At 42.1% G+C, this 25,208-nt stretch overlaps 1 protein-coding gene across 3 annotated transcripts in view; it reads right to left on the bottom strand.

The window, feature by feature from the left end:
* The window catches only part of LOC112115964 (cyclic nucleotide-gated channel cone photoreceptor subunit alpha), a 35,233-nt gene extending 13,341 nt beyond the window's left edge, over positions 1–21,892 (bottom strand). The window contains exons 1-4 of one of the 3 annotated variants that reach the window (XM_026648967.1): positions 21,792–21,892; positions 13,178–13,294; positions 7,298–7,477; positions 4,028–4,081 (exon numbers count right to left, since the gene is read on the bottom strand). In XM_026648967.1, the coding sequence (XP_026504752.1) occupies positions 4,028–4,081; positions 7,298–7,477; positions 13,178–13,294; positions 21,792–21,892 (452 nt within the window). Of the gene's footprint in view, positions 1–2,009; positions 2,027–4,027; positions 4,082–7,297; positions 7,478–13,177; positions 13,295–21,791 lie in introns of all 3 variants that reach the window. The other 2 variants (XM_026648975.1, XM_024213215.1) reach the window with 2 other exon arrangements.
* Between the last annotated feature and the right edge of the window lie 3,316 nt (positions 21,893–25,208).

Below are 25,208 nucleotides of genomic sequence, written 5' to 3'. Positions count from 1 at the left end.
AGTTGTGGTGGTATGTCTCCAATTACCATATAGACAAAGAAATCTTTTTCAGATTGGATGGAAATTATTTGCTAGAATTTTGCCACTACTTAATCGATCTTTAAATTTTGGGCCAAATTCTTTTTGTGTAAATGGTGAAACTCCACTGAAGTTAATGGAACTGTATCAATTTATACCAACAAAGAATTTGCCCCCAAAATTTCCACATACAATGTTTGTATTTAAGATTTTTGTTCCCGAAGTAGACAGTGTCCCCATGCTTCAGTTAGGAAAGCATCAATATCCCTGACAGTTTAATGTAAATGGGCCACTTGCAAGTCTAAAACTCTACGTATAAGCTGTGGCTTGGTGGTAGACAAGGCATTTTCCTCCCAGGGTGGCTGTTTGTTCCATTCTGATCTGCACACACTAGGGGCTAGTCTACATTGGCAGCACTGCTGCAGCAGCGCTTTTACGTGGCTTGTGTGGTCACATCAGACCTCCACGAGGGGCGTAGCTACCACCGCTGGGAGCATGGCTCCCAGACACCCCCGCCCCCACCGAAACGTGCTGCGCTCGGGGGAGGGGGGGTCACACCCCTGAGCGAGAAAGTTGCAGTGCTGTAAATTGCCAGTGTAGACAAACCCGAGGTCTGATTCTGCTCTCACATCAGTGTAAATCAGGAGTAAATTTATTCAAGTGAACTGAATCACTCCAGTGTGAAGCTAGAGTATACAAGAGCAGAATCACCTACCAGAGAGGCATGTAGAAAAATCCTATTGCAGGATCTTAGCCAATGGGCACAGCAGGGAAAAATGCCATGAGCTCACATCACGTGTGTTCACCACATGTTCTTGCACATGCCTCTCACAAGAGAGAAAGCTTATGCTGCGGTTTGTAGAGTTACCTAAGAACATGCCAGTTTTAACAAGAGTACAGTATTTTAAGGGACAGGAGGACAGTGTGAAAATATATTCACTAATTTTAAGATAAGTGCAATTGGCTTGGAAATATCCCTTACCCAATGGTAATAAACATGAGCCCTGGTACTGCTACCACCACACTCCCATTGTGATGCAGTAGGGCATGGTTATTTGAAAGACCCCTGCCTTACTTTGCTGGGAGGATTCAAAATCCTAAAACCATCCCTGTTTGCATTCTCCAAGAGGTTATTTAAATGTTCACCAAACCAGGCTTGAGCACAGTCAACACAAACAGTGAAACTTCACTGATGCCCATGAAAATCCAGGGAGCACAACTGTAGGGCAAAACTAGTCTTTGTGTTGATTGTCTGATTAATTGAAAGAGCTTCTAAAGTCCTACCTACACATAAGGTCAATCAAATAAGTTTTTGCACATCAACCCACCTTAGCAGGGCTAGCACAACAGCAGAGGGTGCTATTCACAAGTTCATTTTCTTTACCATTAGCCTTCTGATCTTGTGTGATTGCATTTTAAATTCAAATATTGCCATTCCCACAAAGCTCTATGCCATTCAGAAACACTCTTGGGTATCACATTATCCATTCTGACAGCAAGCTACTATGCTTTTGTGTATGACATGAACCCCATTCATAACCACTATTCGTATCAATGCACTGGTCCACAATACTCAAAGTGTTTGGCTCCCAAGGGTGGTTGTATCACTAGGGCATAATGTTTCTTTTAAAAAGAGCTGTGCTGCTGCACATTTATAAGCCTGATTACACAAGGAAGATTCATTTGACATGGCTAAGCAATCAAAATGTATCAGCGCCACTGAACCATGGAAGGGGTGTTTTGACAAAAATCAGTAGTTAACCCACTCATCAGTAGATGGCTGTTTTTATTGTGTTTGGGGATGGAATTTCCCCTGACCCTCGGCATTTACTACAGGTATTCACTGGGGGCTGGATTCACTCGCCTCTTTGTTCATACACTGCTCTATCCATCTCCCTGATCTAAAACACAGTAGCTATTGGTACGGCAATGTTAGTACAATGCAAAAGCACTCTAAAGACTCGCCACTGGAGTCAAAGGAAAGGACAGGCCCCTCCTTTCCTCTACCCTGAGAGCAAGCACAGCCCCTGCATGACATCTGCAGACTTGAAGACCTCGTCTCCACTGCCCCAAGAGTTGGCACTCTGCTGCCCCTTCCATCTTGACAAACATGGAGCTTTACCAAAACTGCAGTTTATTTCCTCTGAAGTATTATTGAGTAAGCAGCATTCAAGTAATTGTTTGAAAGGATATTCATGTCTATTCCCTTTGACTAAAGGAAATGGAAAAGACTTTTGTCCAGTTTCTCCTGAGAACGGGGGAGGAGATGTCCCTGTAGGCTGGGAAAGACTTGCCTGCCTATACCATTATAATCATATTAGTATAGTATTTAATAAAATGTAGTACTTACATAATGTTTTTCACCTTTAAAATGCTCTACATATCAACTAACTATGCCTCACAACACCCCCGAAAGATAAGTAAGTATTGTCTCCATTTGGGAAACTGTAGCACCAATAGTTGAGTGACAGGCGCAAGGTCACAGCATGAGTCACGGCCAGAAATGGGATTAGAATTCAGTATTTATGTCTCTCAGTCCTGTGTCCTGACCATTAAACCAGGCTTTGCAGTTTTAGTTCTACTATTACTGTTCTACAGTAATAGCCCCAAATCCTGAGTATTGGGTCACTGTTGTAGCACACATGACACTTATTTTTAAATCAAGCACATGGAAACAAAAACAAAAAAAAATCACTTAAAGAGAAGTCAGAATTTCTCCCAACTGTAAGTATGGGGTTTTGAAATGGAAAGAAGTTTTCAGAGAATTTATCATTTTAAATTCACAGTGTATTGCTCAACAATTAATTGTTTGGGGGAACAGGAGCAATTTCCTATGTTTCTAATATGGCCTAAAATGATCAAAAGAATTTCCTTTTGGTCCTGGGGATTTTTTATTTTTGTTTTTACCCAGGGGAGAAATTAAAAACTAGACTAGCATCATGGCAGGAACAAAGCTGCTGCTGGCTGCTGTGCCATTCCCAGAGCTAGAGGGCAAGAGCCATTATCAACAGTAGTGTGGAGTGATTTCAGATTACACATTTTCTAGAGTTCTTCCTTTGAAGGAATTAAATAGCCTCAGAAATCTAAAATGTTATTATTCCCTATCACTTCCACAGATCACAAGGCCAGAAGGAAATGTTATGATCATTTCTGTAAGACCTTCTGTATGACACAGGCCATATAATTTCACCAAGCAATTCCTGCACCTACCCAACAACTTTTGGTTTAGCTAAAGCCGGGGTTCTCAAACTGGGGGTTGGGACCCCTCAGGGGGTCGCGAGGTTTTACATGGGGGGTCGCGAGCTGTCAGCCTTCACACCAAAGCCCGCTTTGCCCCCAGCATTTATAAAGGTGTTAAATATATAAAAAGGTGTTTTTAATGTATAAGGGGGGTCGCACTCAGAGGCTTGCTGTGTGAAAGGGGTCACCAGTACAAAAGTCTGAGAACCCCTGAGTTAAAGCATATCTTTTAAAAAGACATCCAATCCTGATTTACACAGAGTGCATCCAGAACTTCCTCCGCATAACCTGCTCAATATCAACTTTTAACCACAGATGACAACCTGAAGGTATTTGAACATTTGATTTGGAAGCAAAGCCCTGTGTGTCAATAAAAAAGAGAACACTGTTAAAAAAGAATATAGAGCTCTTTCATTCATAAGTTTAAATGTTAACAAACCCATTAGCAAAGCTGCAAAATCAGCCAGCCTGAATTTGAGGAGGTGGGAGCTAAGTATCTGTTTACTCAGACTGGGTGGTGGAAAAGAAGAGAAGCTGCCCTTCAAGTTAGGACACTAAGAATTCTCCTGGAAACACAGGGATATTTCCATGACCTACAAAACTAGATCTTTCTCTACAATAAAGCCATATATTAGGAAGGTGCTTGGAAAAAGATAAGCAGGAGTCTATAGCTACAATTGTCACTAACATGTTTTCAACAGGGAAGAGGATAAGGAGCTGGTACATCACAGGCAGGTAGGTGCTATAAAGCAAGCAGTGATGTACTTACTCTTCATTGGTGTTGTTGCTGTTGTTGACATTAAATCTGGCCAGGGACCAGTGACTGTAGCAAGTTAAACAGAACACAGTAAAGGAACAATATGAAAGCCTTGGACATTTTGTGCACGTTTACCAACATGATAGACCGAACTGCTGGTCCTACACATACTCTGAAAAGATTAAGAGGGTCAACTTTGACCGCCGCTGTAAGCCCCTTTGCATAACTATTCAGGGCACCAATTGCCCTTGATCATGTGCAGAACATACACGTTTGTGACCATGTCAGATGTCTGAAGCACTTTAGCCTGCTCTCAGGCGTATTAATGCTTGACAGCATGAATCTTGCTATTTATAGCAGTGTTCCCATTTGGCTGCTCTTATAAGTGTTTCTCAAGCCTTTCAAGTCTTCTTCACAGAAGCAGTGCCAAGAATCCTGGACAGATAGCAGAAATGCCTACTGTTGCTGCAAAATTAACTCTCCATAATGGCACAACAATTTGGAGCTGCTGTCACATGGCAACAGCATCCTAATCTGAGATGGGGAGACTGGGTATCTCAGAATTTGGTTATCTAAAGAAATAACATTGTTGGCACATGACCTGTTTTGTCCACTCTATTGGCTTTGAACCAGAAACACTAATGGGCTCCTAATGCAGAAATCAGAAAATCTCTTGGCTGTTGACTTGGAGTGACTAGAAGATAGTAACATGACTAATCAGACAAAATATATTAGACATGCAAAGAAATACACGGTTTCCAAGCTTGAATTATTAAGAAGCAGTTTCAGTAAAGATGGAACTATATCGATCTGCTGCAAATCTGTGTGATGTTCACTATAATATGAATTATCAGCTGCAAATTCAAACCAAATCCTTACCCATCTCAGACTGTGCCACGAACTATGTGAGCCTGAGCTTCAAAGTAAGAGCCTGCCAAAAAGTTACAAGTTACATCAAAAACCCATCACTGTGTTTTAACAAACTGCAACATTTTTTTTAGCCAGCTGTGTGGGGTTAATTTAAGCCACTAAGACCTGGTCTACACTATAGAGTTAAGTCAATGCAAGGCAGCTTACATTGACCAATATAAGTTTCTACACTAAAATTTCGTTCCTGCCGATGTAACTGCCCCACTACACCGACTTAATAACTCCACCCCCACAAGAGGCATAGTCAATGTTGATGTAGTTAGGTCAATGCAGTGTCAGTGTAGACCAGTGGTTCTCAACTAGGGGTACACGTACCCTGGGGGTACACAGAGGTCTTCCAAGGGGTACATCAACTCATCTAGATAGTTGCCTAATTTTACAACAGGCTACATAAAAAGCACTAGCAAAGTCAGTACAAACTAAAATTTCATACAGACAATGACTTGTTTATACTGCTCTACCTACTATACACTGAAATGTAGGTACAATATTTATATTCCAATTGATTTATTTTATAATTATAAGGTAAAAATGAGAAAGTAAGCAATTATTCAGTAACAGTGTGCTGTGACATTTTTATATTTTTATATCTGATTTTGTCAGCAAGTAGTTTTTAAGTGAGGTGAAACTTGGGGGTACGCAAGACAAATCAGACTCCTGAAAGGGGTATAGGAGTCTGGAAAGGTTGAGAGCCATGGTTGTAGATGCTGTATTGGTTACATCGACTGCTACTGGCTTTCAGAAGCCATCCCACAATGCCCCACTCTGACAATACAATCGGTGCAAGTGCTCCTGGTGAGGACGCACACCACCGACACAAGGAGTAAAGTGTAGATGCACACAACCGATGTAATTACTGCAGTGACTGTATGCTGACGTTAGTTAGGTCGCCTTAATTTTGTAGTGTAGACATGCACTAAGTCATGTATTATGTTCATTTGCAAAATAGAAAGCCTGGAAACACATGAAGTGCTCGCTTGAAGGCATTAGTTCATTTATTTAAAAAAAGATTTTAGACAAGGCTAAACCTGCTTGTGGCACTGATGAGTGAACATCTTCTAATGACTCAACTCAGCCAAAAAAAATTCTGATTTCTGGACCAGAAGCCTATCAGTGATTTGATGGAGGATATTTGAGTGGGTACGATTAAGTGTTACTGCATTTTGCACAAATACTTGTGGTGGAGTTTCCAAGCACTAGAGGCTAACGTCCAGATTCTAAATGTCTTTACACTGGGAACTGCTTTCATCCCCAGTATAGAGCAGCAGAGTGAGAGCAGGTAAGCTGACCATATGTCAATGTGCTCTTTTGGGAAGTATTTTCCTCCCACACAGTACAAAATAAAGTCCAGGTGTAAGGGACTGTTATGTCATAAGCAATGTAAGCTAAAAACGTCACCTCTGAAACCCTTGCCAACATGCTTTTGAGGAAGAAAACATTTTAAGGAAACAGTATTCATTATCATCATTCATGTGAGGCTCAGAGAATTGGTTTGTTCAGTGCTTGAATAGGATTGCGTGGTATAGGTGTTTACACTACAACCTGTTTCTCACTGCAGAGTGGGAAAAAGTGAGGAAACTGGGGCATACCAGTAGTTCAGGGGGACAAAGCATTTATTTTCTCCATTCAGGAACTGGGTTTGTTACTCTTACCTGATGAACAAATAGAGAAATAGCATTTCTAAGCTGTGGTTGCACATTTGCTAGCAAGCACAATGACTGCCAACAAAAGCAGCAGGTATGCATTAGTTGTAGCAGAAGTATCACCATCATCTGCATGTTGCACCCCTATGTAAGAATTTCTTATGTTATATCAGCTGATGGGAAAATGTATTATTTACCTAAGTGCTTCTGCAAGCTACCTGCAACTGAGGGCTTGTGCCTCCATCTGTGAGGCCAAAGACCACAGAGCTGCAATTTCAAACTGAACCATGCCTTCCTCCACTGCTTATCCAGGGAGATCTGCCAAAGCAATGGTTACCTTCTGCTAATTATGTATAAAAACCCTGGCATGACGATCCCTAGAGAAATTAAATTTATTAAGCAGCTCTATCTTATTTCTGTTCCATTGCTGGCTAAGCTCTACTCTATTGAAACTCATGTAATTGGATATGCTGACTTCTGGAGAATTAGGGAAGCTTCAGCTTGGACTATACTCACTATTGCTTTCTCCAGTTTTCTTGGAAGTTGGAGGACTTAAATTACTTTCAGGAAAGTTTCTGGAGAATATTAGCTACCCTACTCATTTGCTATCCTCAAATAAAACCCAGCATGCTCACATCCCATTCACAGAAAGAACATGATTACCCCAAGACCACTCTTCTCCCACTAAAGTACAATCAGATCAACTTACTTTTTCACTTTGCCTGGCTGCTCATTGTTGCTCAAATTGGAGTGAGTATTACTTTCCCTACTGGATACCTCTTTGAGCTCTGGCCCTCGGATACGCTCAAGGAAAGAATCTGGCCTTTGGTCTTCATGATGCAAATGTCGTGTTGCCCATGATCTCATTGATAAGATGAAACGGGATAACCTGCAAGGAAGAGACACACCATGTTGTCTGAAGAGACAAGAATCCCAGATGGCTCAAGGCTTCCCCCAGGGCTAGAGCCACGCCCAGCAGCAGCTAGAACTTCTGCATCAATGGGGCTTGGGTGGAGAGTATCCGAAATGGGGTTTTCACAACCTCTGGACCCCTGCCACATCACTGGAGCATGACATTTTTCTGTATAATACAACAACTTCCACATCATGGGCTCCCCATCCTCTGACATGGTAAAGGAACCAGGAAGATACCTTATTCACCAGTCCTCAGTGTCCCCCATCAGCACCACATGGGACAGGAGCCAGAGAGACATCACTAGCTGTATGGTCAGCAGGCAGCTTGCCAAGGGGGGAGGGACTGGAAATCATCTAGAGCTCTAGAAGCTTCTGACATTAGGAGTAATGTAAAGAGGTGAGAGATCCTGCGCTGAGGGAAGGGGGGAGATGTTGAATCCTCATGTGATGAGGTTGCCATGTGAAGTAAGGACAAAGGGTGATTGGATGGTGAAGGAGGATGGGTTGTGAAGAGATTGCTGGAAAGTGATGGAGGCTGGAGTTTCAGATTAAGGGGACACTTTCCCTTTAAGGATATTTTAGTGGGTTGAGAATGTGGATGAATTTTATCAGTAACTGTGCAACCTCATTCTGTAAATCTCATCTGTGACACTGGCAAACCAGGTACCAGCTCTTCCCAAGACTGCAGGCATTAGCTAAGAACTGAGAAACTCACAGCTGGAGACCAGACAGTTCACCTGTGTGCTGGATTTGCTCAAAATAGGTATCAGTCTTATAAGAATGTTTTGTGTTTAAACTCTATGAAATGCATGTAAGTTGCTGTGTGTATGAATCTCACTTGTAATGTCTGTATTCCGTGCTATCAGAAACTATGTACGTTTTGCTTTATAACTTTGAAAATGTTTGCTCTGAACTTGTGAACCCAGGCACAGGAATCCTCCCTTCCCTCTCCCCACCCCTCCAGGAGAACCATCAAAATTTAAGAGGTCCATTACAAGACAAAAGCTTTGTTAATTGCCTCATCCACCCCTGGGGAAGCACATGCAGAAGACCTCGTCCCATCGCTCTGAATGCTAGAAGAGGGAAATAAAAATAGTTGATGTGAGGATTTTTCATCTCTGTGCTGTTTGATTTCTCTCAGGGTCAGAGAAACCAAACTGAAGCCAGAGATCCCCAAGGGTTACTTCCAGTGTTCCTTCTAATTTTGTACGTCCATGTGCAGAATGAATTTGCACCAATATGGAGGTGATGTACATCACCTCCATATTGGTGCACATAACAAAATTCATGTGGTGCGGGGGCGAGGGTTTCGGAGTGTGGGAGGGGGCTCAGGGCTGGGGCAGAGGCTTGGGTGCAGGGGTTGAGGGCTCTGGGGTGGGGCCCGGGATGAGGGGTTTGGGGTGCAGGCTGCCCCAGGGCTGCAGTGAGAGAGGACTCCCCCAGCCCTCTCTCACCGCAGCAGCTTGGGGCCAGGGAAAAGGTGCCTCTCCCCAGCCATGGCAGCTCCAGCGGGCCTGGGCCAGGCCAGGAGAGGGGTTCCTCTCCCCGGCAGCTCCGGCAGGCCTGTGCCGGGCCGAGGCAAGAGAGGGGCTCCTCTCCCCTGGCTGCAGCAAGTCGGGGGCAGGTCTGTGCTGGGGAGGGGTGCCTCTCCCTGCCGCTGCAGGTCCGTGGTGAGGGAGAGGCGCCTCTCCCCACCGCAGCCCTGAGCCCCTGCATGGGCCTTAATAGACACCTGCATGGCCGTGTGGCCACGCAGCTTAGAGGAAACGTGGTTTATTTCCTTGGTCCACCCTAAAAGGCATTTTGAATTGACAGATCTCTCTACAGTTCTGTCACTTTTAGGATTTAGATGGTAACTCATTTGTGTGTACAGGTATAGGTTTGCTTGCTTTAACCTGTAAATAACTCTCTTTTTTCCCCTAGTTAATAACCCTTTACATAGTTTATTACAGGATTGGCTGCAGGCCTTGTCTTAGGTGTAAGATCTATGGAACCCATTGATCTGAGATAAGTGACTGGTCTCTTGAGACTGGAAGCAACCTGAATGTGGTTTGAAATTTAGTGTACATGACCATTTATCACTAAGTTTGTCTGAATGGCGATAGGCTGGAGAATCTAAGAGGACTGTCTGTGACTCTGTGTTAAGACTGTTACAGTGATCCCTGGTAAAATCTATTTATAGAACATACCACCAGTTTGGGGTGTCTGCCCTGTTTTTCCCAGTCTGCCCAGAGGTAGGCACCCATGGTTGTGAGCCACTCCAGACAGCGTGACATCATCTAACTACCTTCCTATTTCACTTCCTACTGTTTGTAGCTTTTGCCTGTTGTGTCATGTCAATTATTAGATTGTAAACACTTCAGAGCAGACAATATATCTATCTGTATGTTCTCTAAGGTGTAGCATACTGTGTGCATTATGAATAACTAATTATGATAACAGGACTAGCCCCTAATATGAAGGCCACTAATTGCCTGTTGCATGTAAACTAGCATTTCCTCATCCTAAAATCCTAATGGAGCACTAGAATAACATAAACAAACACTCTTGACACCCGTATAAGTTTTATCACTGCTGCATGGTTTCTCTTTGTGTTCTTCCCACCCCAAGTTAAAGGACAATAGTCATTCTTTGTAAAAGGAGTAAAGTGAGTCTTTTGCATCTAAAATGTGTCCAAATGACAATATTTGAGACTGAAATCCCCAGCAGTGATAACAGTTTATCAATACAATATTCCACAGAGGAGACTATTTTCCTCTAATGGCAGCCCAGTTGGGACAGGTGCTGTGTACTTGCATGCTTCCTAGACCTGCCCTGAGCAAACAACATGGTGAAATGCTGAACAGAGCAGAACTTCTTTGATAGGCCCAGCAATATTCAAGGAAAGTTCTTTAGACTTCTCCAGATAAGCTAGCATTACATCTGTCCAGAATCTACAAGTTGGATGACACAGTGATGAAAACACTAGTGCTTTAGCAATTTAAATGCTACTGTACAGTACATATGCCACTTGATTGCATATTCTCAAGGGCCTAAGACAATAGTTTCTGACAGACTTTCCTCGGAATATCTTACCCTTGAGTTGCAAAGGATAAAAAAGGAAGGAACACAGAAATCAGAGGACAGTTTTTCACATTCCTGTTCCTTTATTAGTTTCCACATCGGGTCAGTATCATACATATAGTCTAAAGCCTACATTAAATTAAGGGATAGAATATAATTCTAAGACTACAAAACAAAAACCTCACCAAGGCCACAGAATAAATGATATAGCCTTCACCTCATTGACAAAAACCTTCACATATGAAATTAAGGTCCAGTATCTTTGTGCCTGTCTGGTAAACCACAGTTTGTGGTTTGCAAAGATAATGAAAATGATTCAATTGGTTTGTCTTAACTACACTAGAAAGCAGAACATTTTAAAGGGGCATAGTCACCTCTTTTAGGCACCAGTTTTACAAACCTAAGATCAGTCAAGAAGTTCCTAATATATATTTTGATTCCACTGAAAACCATTCACCAGCAGAATTTGCACCCCACACATTGCAGCACTGTGTTATTGCATGAGAACCTGAAAGTAAAAGTAACTAGAAGCACAAAGGGAACTGAGTAGTTTATTTCCCATTGTCCAAGATGAGAGAAATGGAGAATAATAAACTACATTTGTAAAATGACTACAGTTTTAATAATCATTGTTTGCTTTAAATATGTAACATTTAACTTGAAAGTGTCCTCACATAATTAATGACTATATCAGAAGACAAACAGAGTTCTGAATTCAGTTGAAATTCTTTAGGTCAGGCACAGAGGCCCCTATTTAGGAATGCACTTAAATCCAGGTGTGACGGGTTGGATCACAGAAACCCCCTGGGAGCTGCCACCTGATGTACCAAGACGACCTCTGTTCCTGTTTTCCCTGCCAGCTCAGGACTCCAGCACCCTGTCTTGCTGAGCCAGACACTCCCGTCTGCTCCAACAAAGACCCAGGGTCTGAATTACTTGCCCCAAAGCTGCAGGTTTACCTGAAAACAGCTCACAGAAGTGTGCTTGTCTTTAGCACTCAGATGCCCAACTCCCAATGGGGTCTAAACCCAAATAAATCCGTTTTACCCTGTATAAAGCTTATGCAGGGCAAACTCATAAATTGTTCGCCCTCTATAACACTGATAGAGAGATATGCACAGTTGTTTGCTCCCCCAGGTATTAATACATACTTGGAGTTAATTAATAAGTAAAAAGTGATTTTATTAAATACAGAAAGTAGGATTTAAGTGGTTCCAAGTAGTAACAGACAGAACAAAGTAAGTCACCAAGCAAAATAAAATAAAATGCGCAAATCTATGTCTAATCAAACTGAATACAGATAATCTCACCCTCAGAGATGCTTCAGTAAGTTTTTTCCTCAGACTGGACACCTTCCAGGCCTGGGCACAATTCTTTCCCCTGGTACAGCTCTTGTTCCAGCTCAGGTGGTAGCTAGGGGATTCTTCATGATGGCTCTCTCCCCTTGTTCTGTTCCACCCCTTTATATATATCTTTTGCATAAGGCGGGAATCCTTTGTCTCTCTCTGGGTTTCCACCCCCCTTCACTGGAAAAGCACCAGGTTAAAGATGGATTCCAGTTCATGTGACATGATCACATGTCACTGTAAGACCCCAAGCCTTCATTCCTCCCATCCTGACTCACAGGAAGGCTTGCTTGCAAACAGAGCCCCAGTCAATTGTCCTGGTTGATGGGAGCCATTAAGATTCCAAACCACCATTAATGGCCCACACTTTGCATAATTACAATAGGCCCTCAGAGTTATATTTCATATTTTCAGTCCCAGATACAAGAGTGGTACATTTATACAAATAGGATGATCATACTCAGTAGATTATAAGCTTTGTAATGATACCTTACAAGAGACCTTTTGCATGAAGCATATTCCAGTTACATTATATTCACTCATTACCATATTTTTATAAAACCATATAGACTGCACAATGTCACACCAGGCTCCACTTCAGATACACGCTTAATTCCCAATGAACTAAATGGGACTTAAGCAAATTCCTGAAGATAAGCATGTGCTTAAGTGCTGTCCTGGAGAGGTGTGTTTTCCTAAACCTGGCCCAAAGTCAGCACCTCCAACCTTTGTTGACTGAGGCTCCAAGTGCATCACAGACATAATTTAATCCTAAAAATACTCAGCAATCCCTGTATTCTCAACGTCTACTGTCTGCTTTCTTGTCAGGGCCACCCACCATCAAGACTGGGTGGGAGGGAATAGTTATTACACTCTTATTACATAAGATTATATCCAGTTAACAGTCTGAAAAGAAACTTATTTATCCCTTCCCTTACTGTCTGACTTTACTACATTTTCCCCCTCCATATTCAATTTATTTTCAGCAGTGATTAAACCTTTTTCCTATTTGAACTACAATGTGCTTTTCTGTCTGAGCCCACTCGCCAACTCCAGCACACTAAAAATTGAGCTATAAGGTACAAAATTAAGGTCGAAGCATCTTTTGTTCCATTTTATGTTCATTATAGGCTTTTTGTGTTTTCAGATGGACTGAACTCATTTTCTAGCAAATCTATGATGACCACCCCGTCCTCCCACATTCAACAACCTTTTGCAGACATGCTATCCTTTAATATTCAAAATTAAGCTTGCTAGCCAGTTACCTAGCCATTGCTCCAGTGCCTGTGAACGAGCTCCTGCGGGATTCAGACAGGCCTCTTGTCTCCATGGAAATGACTCTCTGCAATTCTGAAGAAGTGTCCTCACACAGGGAATGGGTCCTGCAAAATCAAATTTAAAAAAGAAGGCTTTTATTCAGCCTGCAATGCATTTGCCACTCATTCAATTCTTCCACTCACCTAATAAGGGGGCGGGGGGAGCAATACTCTTCTCTCCATCACAAAGGCTGCTGCAGCCAGGTGCTTAATTTTTGGAATTGCTCTTTTAAAATCTAGCAAAAGCCTAAGTTCCAAATGTATTTTTTCCTTTTTGTTTTTAATAAAATTTACCTTTTTTAAGAACAGGATTGGATTATTGGTGTCCTAAGAGATTTGTGCATATTGTTTGATTAGCTAGTAGCCACAGCTAATTTCCTTTGTTTCTTTCTCAGTTCTTCCCCGGAGAGGGGGTGAAAGGGCTTGAGGGTACCCCACAGGGAGGAATTACCAAGTGCTCCTTCCTGGGTTAAAAGGGGTTTTTTTGCATTTGGGTGGTGGCAGCGTTTACCAAGAAAAGAAGACCGAGGGGACACCTGATAACAGTCTTCAGGTATGTTAAGGGCTGTTATAAAGAGGACGGTGATCTGTTGTTCTCCATGTCCACTGAAGGTAGGACAAGAAGTAATTGACTTAATCTGCAGCAAAAGAGCTATTAGGGAAAAAGTTCTATCACAATAGTTAAGCTCTGGAACAGGCTTCTAAGGGAGGTTGTGGAATCCCCATCACTGGAGGTTTTTAAGAACAAGTAAGACAAACACCTATTGGTTTAGGTATACTTGGTCCTGCCTCAGTGCAGAGGGCTGGACTAGATAACCTTTCGAGGTTCCTTCCAGCCCTACATTTCTATGATTTCTATGATTTCTATGAAAACTCTCTAACCCCAGCTTCCTGTGTTTTGGTGCCAGCACAGCTATATCTTAATTAGGGCTGTCAATAAATCACAGTTAACTCACGCGATTAACACAAAAAAATCAATTGCTATTAAAAAAATTAATCGCAATTAATCGCAGTTTTAAATACACTGTTAAACAATAGAATGCCAATTGAAATTTATTAAATATTTTTGGATGTTTTTCTACATTTTCAAATATATTGATTTCAATTACAACAGAGGATACAAAGTGTACAGTGCTCACTTTATATTATTATTTTTATTACAAATATTTGCACTGTAAAAAGGATAAACAAAAGAAATAGTATTTTTCAATTAACCTCACACCAGTACTGTAGTGCAATCTCTTTATCGTGAAAGTGCAATTTACAAATATAGATTTTTTTTTGTTACATAGCTGCAATCCAAAACAAAACAATGTAAAACTTTAGAGCCTACAAATCCACTCAGTTCTATTTCTTATTCAGCCAATCGCTAAGACAAACAAGTTTGTTTACATTTACAGGAGATAATGCTGCCTGCTTCTTATTTACAATGTCACCTGAAAGTGAGTACAGGCATTCGCATGGCACTTTTGTTGCCGGCATTGCAAGGTATTTACATGCCAGATATGCTACACATTCATATGCCCCTTCATGCTTTGGCCACCATTCCAGAGGACATGCTTCCATGCTGATGACGCTCGTTACAAAAATAATGTGTTAATTACATTTGTGACTGAACTCCTTGGGGGAGAATTGTAGATCCCCTGCTCTGTTTTACCTGCATTCTGCCATATATTTCATGTTATAGCAGTCTCGGACGATGACCCAGCACATATTGTTCGTTTTAAGAACACCTTCACCGCAGATTTGACAAAATGCAAAGAAGGTACCAATGTGAGATTTCTAAAGATAGCTACAGCACTCAACCTAAGGTTTAAGAATCTGAAGTGCCTTCCAAAATCTGAGAGGGATGAGGTGTGGAGCATGCTTTCAGAAGTCTTAAAAGAGCAACACTCTGATGTGGAAACTATAGAACCCGAACAACCAAAAAAGAAAATCAACCTTCTGCTGGTAGCATCTGACTGAGATGATGAAAATGAACATGCGTCGGTCCGCACTGCTTTGGATCATTATCGAGCAGAATCCGTCATCAGCATGGACGCATGTCCTCTGGAATGGTGGTTGAAGCATCAAGCAACATACGAATCTTTAGAGCATCTGGCACGTAAATATCTTGTGACATCGGCTACAATGGTGCTACGTGAATGCCTGTTCTCACTCTCAGGTGACACTGTAGACAAGAAGCAGGCAACATTATCTCCTCCAAATGTAAACTAACTTGTTTGTCTGAGCGATTGGCTGAACAAGAAGTAGGACTGAGTAGTTTCGTAGGCTCTAAAGTTTTCCATTGTTTTACTTTTGAATGTGTGTGGGGGGGGTTTGTACATAATTTTACATTTGTACGTTCAACTTTCATGATAAAGAGATTGCACTACAGTACACCTCTACCCCGATATAATGCTGTCCTCGGGAGCCAAAAAATCTTACCGCGTTATAGGTGAAACTTATATCGAACTTACTTTGATCTGCCGGAGTGCGCAGCCCCGACCCCCCGGAGCACTGCTTTATCGCGTTATAGCCGAATTCATGTTATATCGGGTCGCGTTATATCGGGGTAGAGGTGTACTTGTATTAAGTGAATTGAAAAATACTATTTCTTTTGTTTTTTACAGTGCAAATATTTGTAATCAAAATAAATATAAAGTGAGCCTTGTACACTTTGTATTCTGTGTTGTAACTGAAATCAATATATTTGAAAATGTAGAAAACATCCAAAAATATTTAAATAAATGGTATTCTATTATTGTTTAAGAGCGCGAGTAATCGCATGATTAATCATGATTCATTTTTTAATCACTTGACAGCCCTAAACTTAATACTTGCTGGTTCTAGATAAGGAGTTAAGCAAGCAGCTGACAAAGTCCCACTCTGTAAGACATATATCTATTGTGAGAAGGCTTCTGGTCCATGGTTGCCTCTTCAGTACACTGTAGCCCACTCAGAAACGCAAAATCTGGAGTCTATTGTCCCCCTCCCCTCACGTGCTTGAAATGGCTTAAACATGTCTAATATAATCACACTTTGCACTTCAATGGAGCCCTTGAGACTCTGAAGATTCAGCTGGGGAGCATGCAACTACCCATCTAGTTGCTAGTGTTAGCTACAGGGAACATATTAACCAGCTCTTCATCAGCTGCATGGGCTTTGTATTTAAGTCTGGGTGTTGATTTTGATCTATAAAGCTATACAGTTTGAGTCCTGGCTATTTGAATGATCAGCTTTCAACCTAGTTGAGATCAGCGGGCACACTCAAGCTAACAGTCACCAGATTTAATCACCTAGAATCCAACCCAGTGCTCACTGAAATCAATGAAAAGACTTCCATTGACTCAGGAGACATTGGGTTAGCTCTCTCTCCCCCCCGCGCCCCCCGCTCTCTCCATGACCTGGTATTCTTAGTGTAGGGTCCTTGACTCCAGAATTTACTTCCTCAGCTGCTCCATCAGAGCCAGAATCTGCTTAACTTCAGGAAAAGGAACAAGGCCCAGCTCTTTCCTCAGGCTTTGGCTAAGGGACTGGTGCTGGATGGGTCAATGGCTGTGTCATTGTATTTTGGGAGGTCTTGTGTTTTGTTCTTGGTGCTTGACTTTTGTTTTAAAAAGGTCATTTACCGTATTAAGCTGTGTACACATGCCCTGAGACTTTTTGCAGTTGAGCTTATTTTATCAATAAATATATGCTCTGTAGGCATGTTGTCACGTTATTGATTTGAACTGGGACCATATAGAACATGGTTGCAACCAAAGTCCTGTAGTGGCACTAAATCTTGTATAAAGGGGGTCAAATGAGGTGTCTAAGACAAGGTTATGGTTTGCTGGTTATGATTATGCTGTCTATATGTGTGTAACAATTTTGTAGTTGAAGTTATAAATATTGGCTCTATACTGTCTGTATTTCAAACTTATGCAATGCTTCTGGGAAACATTCCAGACAAGTTGGTGTTAGCTCTGCCTAGCCTGCTTGATGGCCCATTAAGGACCATCAGCTATACAACTGACCCATTGAGAGAAGGCAAATACGCCTTGCAACTCAGCAAAGTATGCAGGGACTGGCCCATGTGACTCCAGACTCCATTTTGCTGTAATTTTCCACAGTAAGGACAAAGAGGTGTTCTTACACCTGGAAAAGACTATAAAAAGGCTGATGCCTCATCTCCATTTTGTCTTCAATCCTGCTTCTTACCTCTGGAGGGACTTTGCTACAAATGGAAGCTCTACACAAAGGACTGAATGACCCATCCCAGCTGGGGATGTACTCCAGAGACTTGATTTGAACCTGCAGTTTCTTCTATCACTGCTACAAGCCTGAACCAAGAACTTTGCCATTACTGTATGTAATTGATTCCATTTAACCAATTCTAGCTCTCATCTATCTTTTTCCTTCTATGAATAAACCTTTAGATTTTAGATTCTAAAGGATTGGCAACAGCGTGATTTGTGGGTAAGATCTGATTTGTATATTGACCTGGGTCTGGGGCTTGGTCCTTTGGGATCGAGAGAACCTTTTTTCTTTTCATGGGGTATTGGTTTTCATAACCATTTGTCCCCATAACGAGTGGCACTGGTGGTGATACTGGGAAACTGGAGTGTCTAAGGGAATTGCTTATGTGACTTGTGGTTAGCCAGTGGGGTGAGACCAAAGTCCTCTTAGTCTGGCTGGTTGGGTTTGCCTTAGAGGTGGAAAAACCCCAGCCTAGGGCTGTAACTGCCCTATTTTAAGCGATTTGTCCTGAATTGGCACTCTCAGTTGGGTCCCGCCAGAACCGCATTGTTACACATGGATAATGTGGATTTGTAGCTTAGGAAAAACAGAACCCTGGTGAGAAGACTGTACTGAAGTGATGACATTCCACATTCACAGAAATGGGTTCTATACATTTGCAACTGGATTAAAAAAAAATCTTACAGATTTATCAGATATCTTTGTTTCTGAAAGTGTCATTCCAACATCACAGAGAAGTATTTGAAAAGAAATTAAACCTGATTCCACTCACTTATAAAAGTGTAAATCAAGAGTAAATCTAAAATGAACTCCATTGCCGATACAATCACAAAGATGTAAATAAACTAGTATTTTCCTGGTTTTCTCTCCCATGCTCTTTGCATGCGGCTTGTCCTGCAACTGGCTTTATCCAGGCACAAAGGTCAGCTTACAGGAGCCAGTCGCAGGATCGGTGTTTTAGTTGCAAACTCTTCAGTGCAAGAACTGTGTCTTTTTTTTGGTTTTACACAGTGCCAGGCACAATCCTGATAAGGGCCTCCAGTTGCCACTGTAATATTAAGATATTAATTATTATTATTGTTAATGTTGAGCCAATGGGTTACACTGGTGTAAAATCAATATCAGAGGAGACTGTGGAGTCATTGAACAAAAGATAATAGGTTAAAAAACAAAAACTCCTATTAGCTCAATTGTGCCTTTTAGGCCCAAACCATGTTAGGCATGGTGAAGAGCCATACTACCACAGTGGGAACTACAGCACTGTGCCTCAGGGTATGTCTATACTACGGAGACTATGTGTTGGCATAACTATGCTGGCATAGCCCCTTAGCGCAGAAGCAAATACAGAAAGGGTTTTTCTGTCAGTGTAGGAACACCACCTCCCTGAACAAAGTTAGCTGTTGATGGACACCCTCTTCCATCAGCGTAGACCAGGCCATTGAGAGAATCAATGGTAAATGCAGCTGCTGCTCCACCCTTCAGGGAGTGAAGTCTGCAAGCTCATCTGCAGTTGTCCATATCTAGCTCCAACCTCCTCCCATCCCTTCTGGGTATCTGGCAGAGCTAGCCCTGCACAATGCTTACCCTGGTCCATGCATAGGAGGTGCAGGTGTGGAGGCTTCACCTTGCCCTCTTTATGCATCCATGGAAGGCCTACCCCTAATCTGGCCCTAAATTTGCTTTTGCACTTATTTGGCCTTTGAGCAAAATGAAACAAAATCACTTTCACCTGCAAAAGACAGTTTGATTTAATGGAAACACTTCAAGGTTCTGACCCAATTTTTAATGTCCCCTTTTGAGCGACTGATGCCATCTAGACATCTAACTACCCGATTGTGCCTCCATATCAGCTAGTTTGATATCCCTGTTATGTCAACCACATCCATACATTAGGGGAGGCTGGATTTAAAAAATCAGAGCAAGAGTTTTTTGGTACAGTGGTCTAGGTTGGTAGCACACTTTTGCTCTCAATCACACCCATGAGAAAAAAGAGAGAAAAAGCTGCCACTGTACATTGTGTGGGGCAGAGACTACCTCTCTTGCCAGTATTGACAATTCTCACTACATTTGATGTTTAATTTAAAGCCCTAGCTCTTGGAGACCTGTTATTACATGAAAATCTCAGTTTTCAATTTCTTAAAAAGTATTCTTTTAGTCCTGTTAGTCCTCCATCTCCCCAGTATGCTTTAGGGATTCTAATTCCCCTCCTATCTCCTCAAACTGCAGAATCAGAGACATAGGGGAACCGGAGATGTCGATTTCCACTTATCTATGATAATGACTCACGGTTTATAACAAAAGCCTTAATGTGGGTTTGGGGATAAGAACCACCTTTTGCGATTTGTGAAAGACAACATATGAAACAATGCATTACAACACACACGAACTCTTGAAGTACTCCATTCACCTACTCTCTTTGTAAAAAATTTCAGGAAGTTTGGAATTGTGGCAAACACATAGGTTATAAGCTTATTTCCTGTTTTCACTTCAATCACATTGGTAACATTTTTGCAAAAAATTGCATGAGCTTCATGGAGTGCTTCAGTATTATCAAAAAATTCACAAGTTTGTCTCATTGTTGCTTAGAATTACATTCTTACTCACAGCCTGACTAAGCCAAACTACGTTGTCTCTTGATAAATACCAGTATATCTCACTGAGTGTATATCATTTCAGGCTGCTGATTGATGTTACAAGGGCATTTTATATTTTCTAGCAATCATCTTACAACTCTTCTCTCTCTATCTTTCACACACACACACAAGAATATCTAATCCAATTACCTTTAATATGTCATCTCTTTTAAAGGGATCTTTTTTACTCATCTGTAATTCTTGTAATTAATATTGGCCACAGCAAACAGAATGTTTGAAACAAATGCTTTTCCAGGATTACCCTCATGTTGAGAGAGTGTAATTCATGTGGTAGACATGTATATTTAAGCCCCATTAGCTGTCATAATTAAGTCTTTACCTCAGATATTGTCACTGAATACAGTGACTCGGTTTTACATTTAAACCTTTAGAAAAATGCACTCACAACTGCATCAGTAATTTTGTTCTGCAAACTGTCGATCACTGCTATCCTTTAGTAAAAGGACATAGAGGAAAGAAGAAAAGACTGACCCTTGCTTTCAGCCACATTTTCTCTCTTTTCCAGCGGTGTCACTGTGCACAGATGCAAACCCGTGCTAAGATCCGCAGTCATGGTGGCTGCATATCTCCCCAAGTGAGGACATTGTGCAGTATCTCTAGGTCAAACAGGCCATTCTGAATGGAATAAAGGCAACTCCACCTTCATTATGCAGCTATGAACAGTCATATATAGCCCATGTGCAGGAATAAGGTGCCCACTCTATACAGAAGGAAAAGTCAGTGGACCCAAAAGCGGGAAGTGGGTGTTTCCAGGCTCTCTACTGGTTACTCAACACCCCACACCCATTATTCACACAACCAAATCCAATCAAGCTAATATGTTTCTCCAGTCTTAGAGCACAAATAATAAACAACCCACAGTAGTTGCCCCTAAAAAGAGGCAAGCTTGACTGAGACGCTGTGCATCCTCAAGAACAAACCGAGCCATATTTTCGCTGCTGTAAATGCACTGCAGAACATTCAGGGTAAATCCTACTCTCCCTCCCCTCCCTACAGGCATGGGGCTCATCTAAATTGGGGAAATGAGTGGTGTTTTATAACACATTAACTCATTTGCTTATACGTTATATACACCACGCACTCTCCGAGTCTACCCATGCCACAGAGAGCCCTGAGTGCAAAGGTAGCTGGTACAATTCCACTGTATGGGAGGAAGATATGAGGAGGCTGCAAAGCAACACACCACTCCTATGAGCCCACAGTCCTGTAAGGGGCTCCTTTTGCCCCAGACTGCAGGGAGGATTGAGAGATGACCTATAATTAGAGCCAGTGGGTTTGCAACTATGCAGATTCAACAGCCATTCCCCCTGGGGAAGCAGTAGCTTGGCACAGAGAGAGGATCCTTTCTCCTCTAACCCCTCCAACTCATCCCAGTACCGAACCCAAAAATGTGAGGAGTATTCTGTGAATGGGATTTGGTTTTCCTTGAGCACTTATACTGTTCCCACTGAAGTGAATAGTGTTGTTACCCAAAGCATGCAGGATTTAGCTCCAGAAGCAGAAGTGATAGTAGCTTCCCTATTGTTGTGCCTTTTGCTCATCACAGCTACTAACAGTTGAAACTCAGTTAACTTCACTGGGTCAAAGACTGTGTGGGCAAGCACTCCCATAATGCATAGCACTACGGGCATGCCTCAATGTATGCAGTAATTTCTGTCTTCTTGACTGTGAAGAAAGGAACATATTACCTGCTAAAGCCATTTTCAATTCTTTCAATTTCTTCATCAGTGGTCCTAACAGACAGCCTGTGCATAGCAGGGTAGGAGTGCTGGGTGTTGATTTTAGCCATTTTGCTTTACATATCAGCATCCAAATGACAGCTAAAACACAAAAATAACATATTGTAAAGACTGCAATAGAGATAAAACGTGTTAAATATTTAAAAAGTGATATATTAAAAAAAGAAAACTCTATTAATAGTTTGTAAAATGGCCAGTGATATTTATAAATGTAATGTGAACATTACTTGGTACATTTAAACTAGACAGGGCAAAACATTAGTGAATGTCAACAGAGAATAATTCTGCATTGGCAGAGAAAAGGACTAGATGATTTAATAGACCTTTCCAGCCTCTAGCTTCTACAAATACTCACTGACAGACATATTTTATATAATAAAAATACATTAAAAAATCTTGTTAAAGAAACATTTAGGTTGCAAAATCAAGCAAAATAGTTAGGTAATACCTGAATTAAGGTTACTTGTGCAAACTGAATTTGGCCCCTTTGTTCAATATGACTCAGTCTTTAATTACATGCTCACATACAATTTTTTTCACAGGACACCCATCTCATTCAGTGCACAGAATGGACAGTGCTCACTGATGGGTAGCCAGTCAATATTTCTTTTTATCCTCATCATTAAACATATGGCACTATGCATTATTTACTGTTCACAATCCAAACCCAGCACTGAATGAAAAATTATTCATTTCCTCCTGGGCATTTCCATGGTGCTCTCACTGTAGTGTCTTAGACCCCAATCCTCAAAGGTATTTAGGCAACTAATTCCCATTGAAAATCAATGGGAGTTAGGTGCCTAAATACCTTTGGGGATAGAGGCACACTCTTGGGTGATGGGTTTCATAGATATTTGCTAGACAGCAAAGGAATGTTCAGACTCAGGACCCCTGGGTTCAAGTCAAGATTCTGAATGGGAATATACCATAATGGGTACAGACTCTTCTGCCCCATCCCTCCCTTCCCCTCCTCTCCCATCCCCAACCTCTCTGTATGCCTTTCAGCTCCTATACCTCGCTCCCTCCCCAGCTCCTGCCCGTCTCCTGTTTCTACTCCCTCAACACATGTCCCAGTCTCCTGCCCACCCCACCTCCACACACATAGATGCACACTCCCATCCTACCCCATTCCAGGCTCCTGCCCCTGTCCCCAGTGCCTAGTACAATTTCACTACCTCTGTTCCAGATCCTGGCTCCTGCTCCCCTCCTTCCAGTGAGCTCCTGACCCTGTCACCCAACCTTTCCTCTCCTCCCCTGCCCCATTCACCATCTCTCTGCATTCCGGTCAGATTGCTTCCTCCTTCTCCACCCCACTGTCTGGAAGCACAGGAGGAACAGTCTCCCTGCTCTCAGTACCAGTGCCTGGTGCCAGAATAGCCTCTGGCAGCCAGGAGGAGCAATTGCAGGGAAAGGTGTACTCAACTTCTGCAGCCTTCAGATGAAACATCCTCAGTCACTCTGTGGATATAGCACATGCACAGTCTGGTTGGTTTGTAGGGGTGGTGAGGAGATGAAGCATGCTCACTGCTTGGAGAATTTAGCTGCCAAACTCTCACATCTGCACTGAGCATGTGCAACTAAGATTTTTTGGAGGCCCTATAATTTGGCCAAATTATAACAGGAATGGCAAAAGGCAAATCCCTGACACAATTGCCCCACCGCCCAATTTCAAGCCCTTGCTCCAAAGCATGGAGGCTCTACAGTTTCTCAATGAAACTTGTAATGTTTTTTAATGTGGGCAAAACACTATTTTTCTTGTTCTCAGAAACAGCTGAACCAATTCAGCAGGAACTTCCCCCAAAAAATCAGCCTTACGCAGACACCCAACATGCCCAAATAGTTTGGCAAAGTTATAAGCAAAAGAAAATAGGGTCTTATAATGGAACATGTTAGGCAACTTTAATTACAGGAAGCACTACCTGAGCTGCCTATAATCATGCAACACGTGATGGTGTGGTATAAAGTTTTAATTGGCAGGACTCAAGAATTGCTACATTGTTCACAAGTGGCAAAGTGAATGAGACCTAGTAGGATCTCTATATTACACCTCTCCATAATGTATTACGTATGTGCCACAGATTTTAAAGTATTGCTATTTTACAAAAGAGTTTCAAAAACCATGATTGGGTCTATTTATGTATCCCTCCTCTTGTAAAGCCATATGCCTTAGTTACCCTTAGAAGGAGTCACGCAGAACTTCAAAAATGACCTAACATACCTCTGAATGTAAAACTGCCACATATTTAAATGTTTACATCACAGGCTCTTGCAGGTCAACAAATAACTCCTGTGTGTCCTATTGGAAACCTGGCAATCTCTCCCTCCACTAATGTAAACATCCCATTTCTAGCTCTATCAGGAGTGGCAGAAGTGCCCTAAAAGGGGGGGGGGCACAGTTGCCTGAACCCCTGCCCTGCCCGTTCCCGCCAACACCCTGCCCCCGCACCGCCTCGTCTCCTAAGGCTCCAGTCCCATGTTGCCTCTTCCCCCCAAGACCCCACCCCTGCATGCTCCTCTCTGCCTCCTCTCTCCGGTCGCTTGCCCTTAGGGCCAGTAAAAAGTGGCGGGGCCATGGCCTCCTGGCCATCCCCTCTCCCCCGTTCCAGTATGAATCTTGTACGTCCTGGAACACTTGGCCAATGTAATTTTTGCAGGGAAAAAAATCTGCTGATTGCTTTAAAACACAGAAACAACAATGTGGGGACTGTTTGAATCTACTCAGAGATTTAAAATTTTAGAAGTTCCAATAACAGGGCACGTCTACACTACCTGCCAGATCGGCGGGCAGCGATCGATCCAGCGGGGATCGATTTATCGCGTCTAGTCTAGATGCGATAAATCGACCCCCAAGCCCTCTCCCGTCGACTCCTGTACTCCAGCGCCGCGAGAGGCGCAGGCAGAGTCGACAGGGGAGCGGCTGCAGTCGACTCACCGCGGTGAAGACACCCCGGTAAGTCGATCTAAGTACGTTGTGTGAAGTTGTGTAACTTAGATCGATTCCCCCCCTTCCTCCAGTGTAGACCAGGGCACAGAGATGAATTCATTCACCGAGTGCAGGTGAGATAGTTTTATGCCAATATACATGTAAACTCTAGTAGAAATTTTAACTGAGAATAAATTATCTGACAAATGTATCCTTTTATCTGTTCACAAACCATTTGTCAACCTGACTTCTATGAATCTATTAGTTATTCATAAACAGTAACCAAATGTTTTGTTCAAAGCATTTCAGACAATCAGTTGCTTACTAATGCTCACCTCAACTGTTCACTTCACTTTATATTATTCCTGATATGTGTTTGGTCACCTAAGTCATACTGTATTGCTTCTGCTTCCTGAAACATTAATCACTAAAGAACAGCAAAT

This window comes from Terrapene carolina, unplaced genomic scaffold, assembly GCF_002925995.2.
Source record: "Terrapene carolina triunguis isolate 2854851 unplaced genomic scaffold, T_m_triunguis-2.0 Scaffold23, whole genome shotgun sequence".
NCBI classification, from domain to species: domain Eukaryota; kingdom Metazoa; phylum Chordata; order Testudines; family Emydidae; genus Terrapene; species Terrapene triunguis.
Note: the sequence above shows the minus strand (reverse complement) of the source record. Positions and strands in the feature narration are given on the sequence as shown.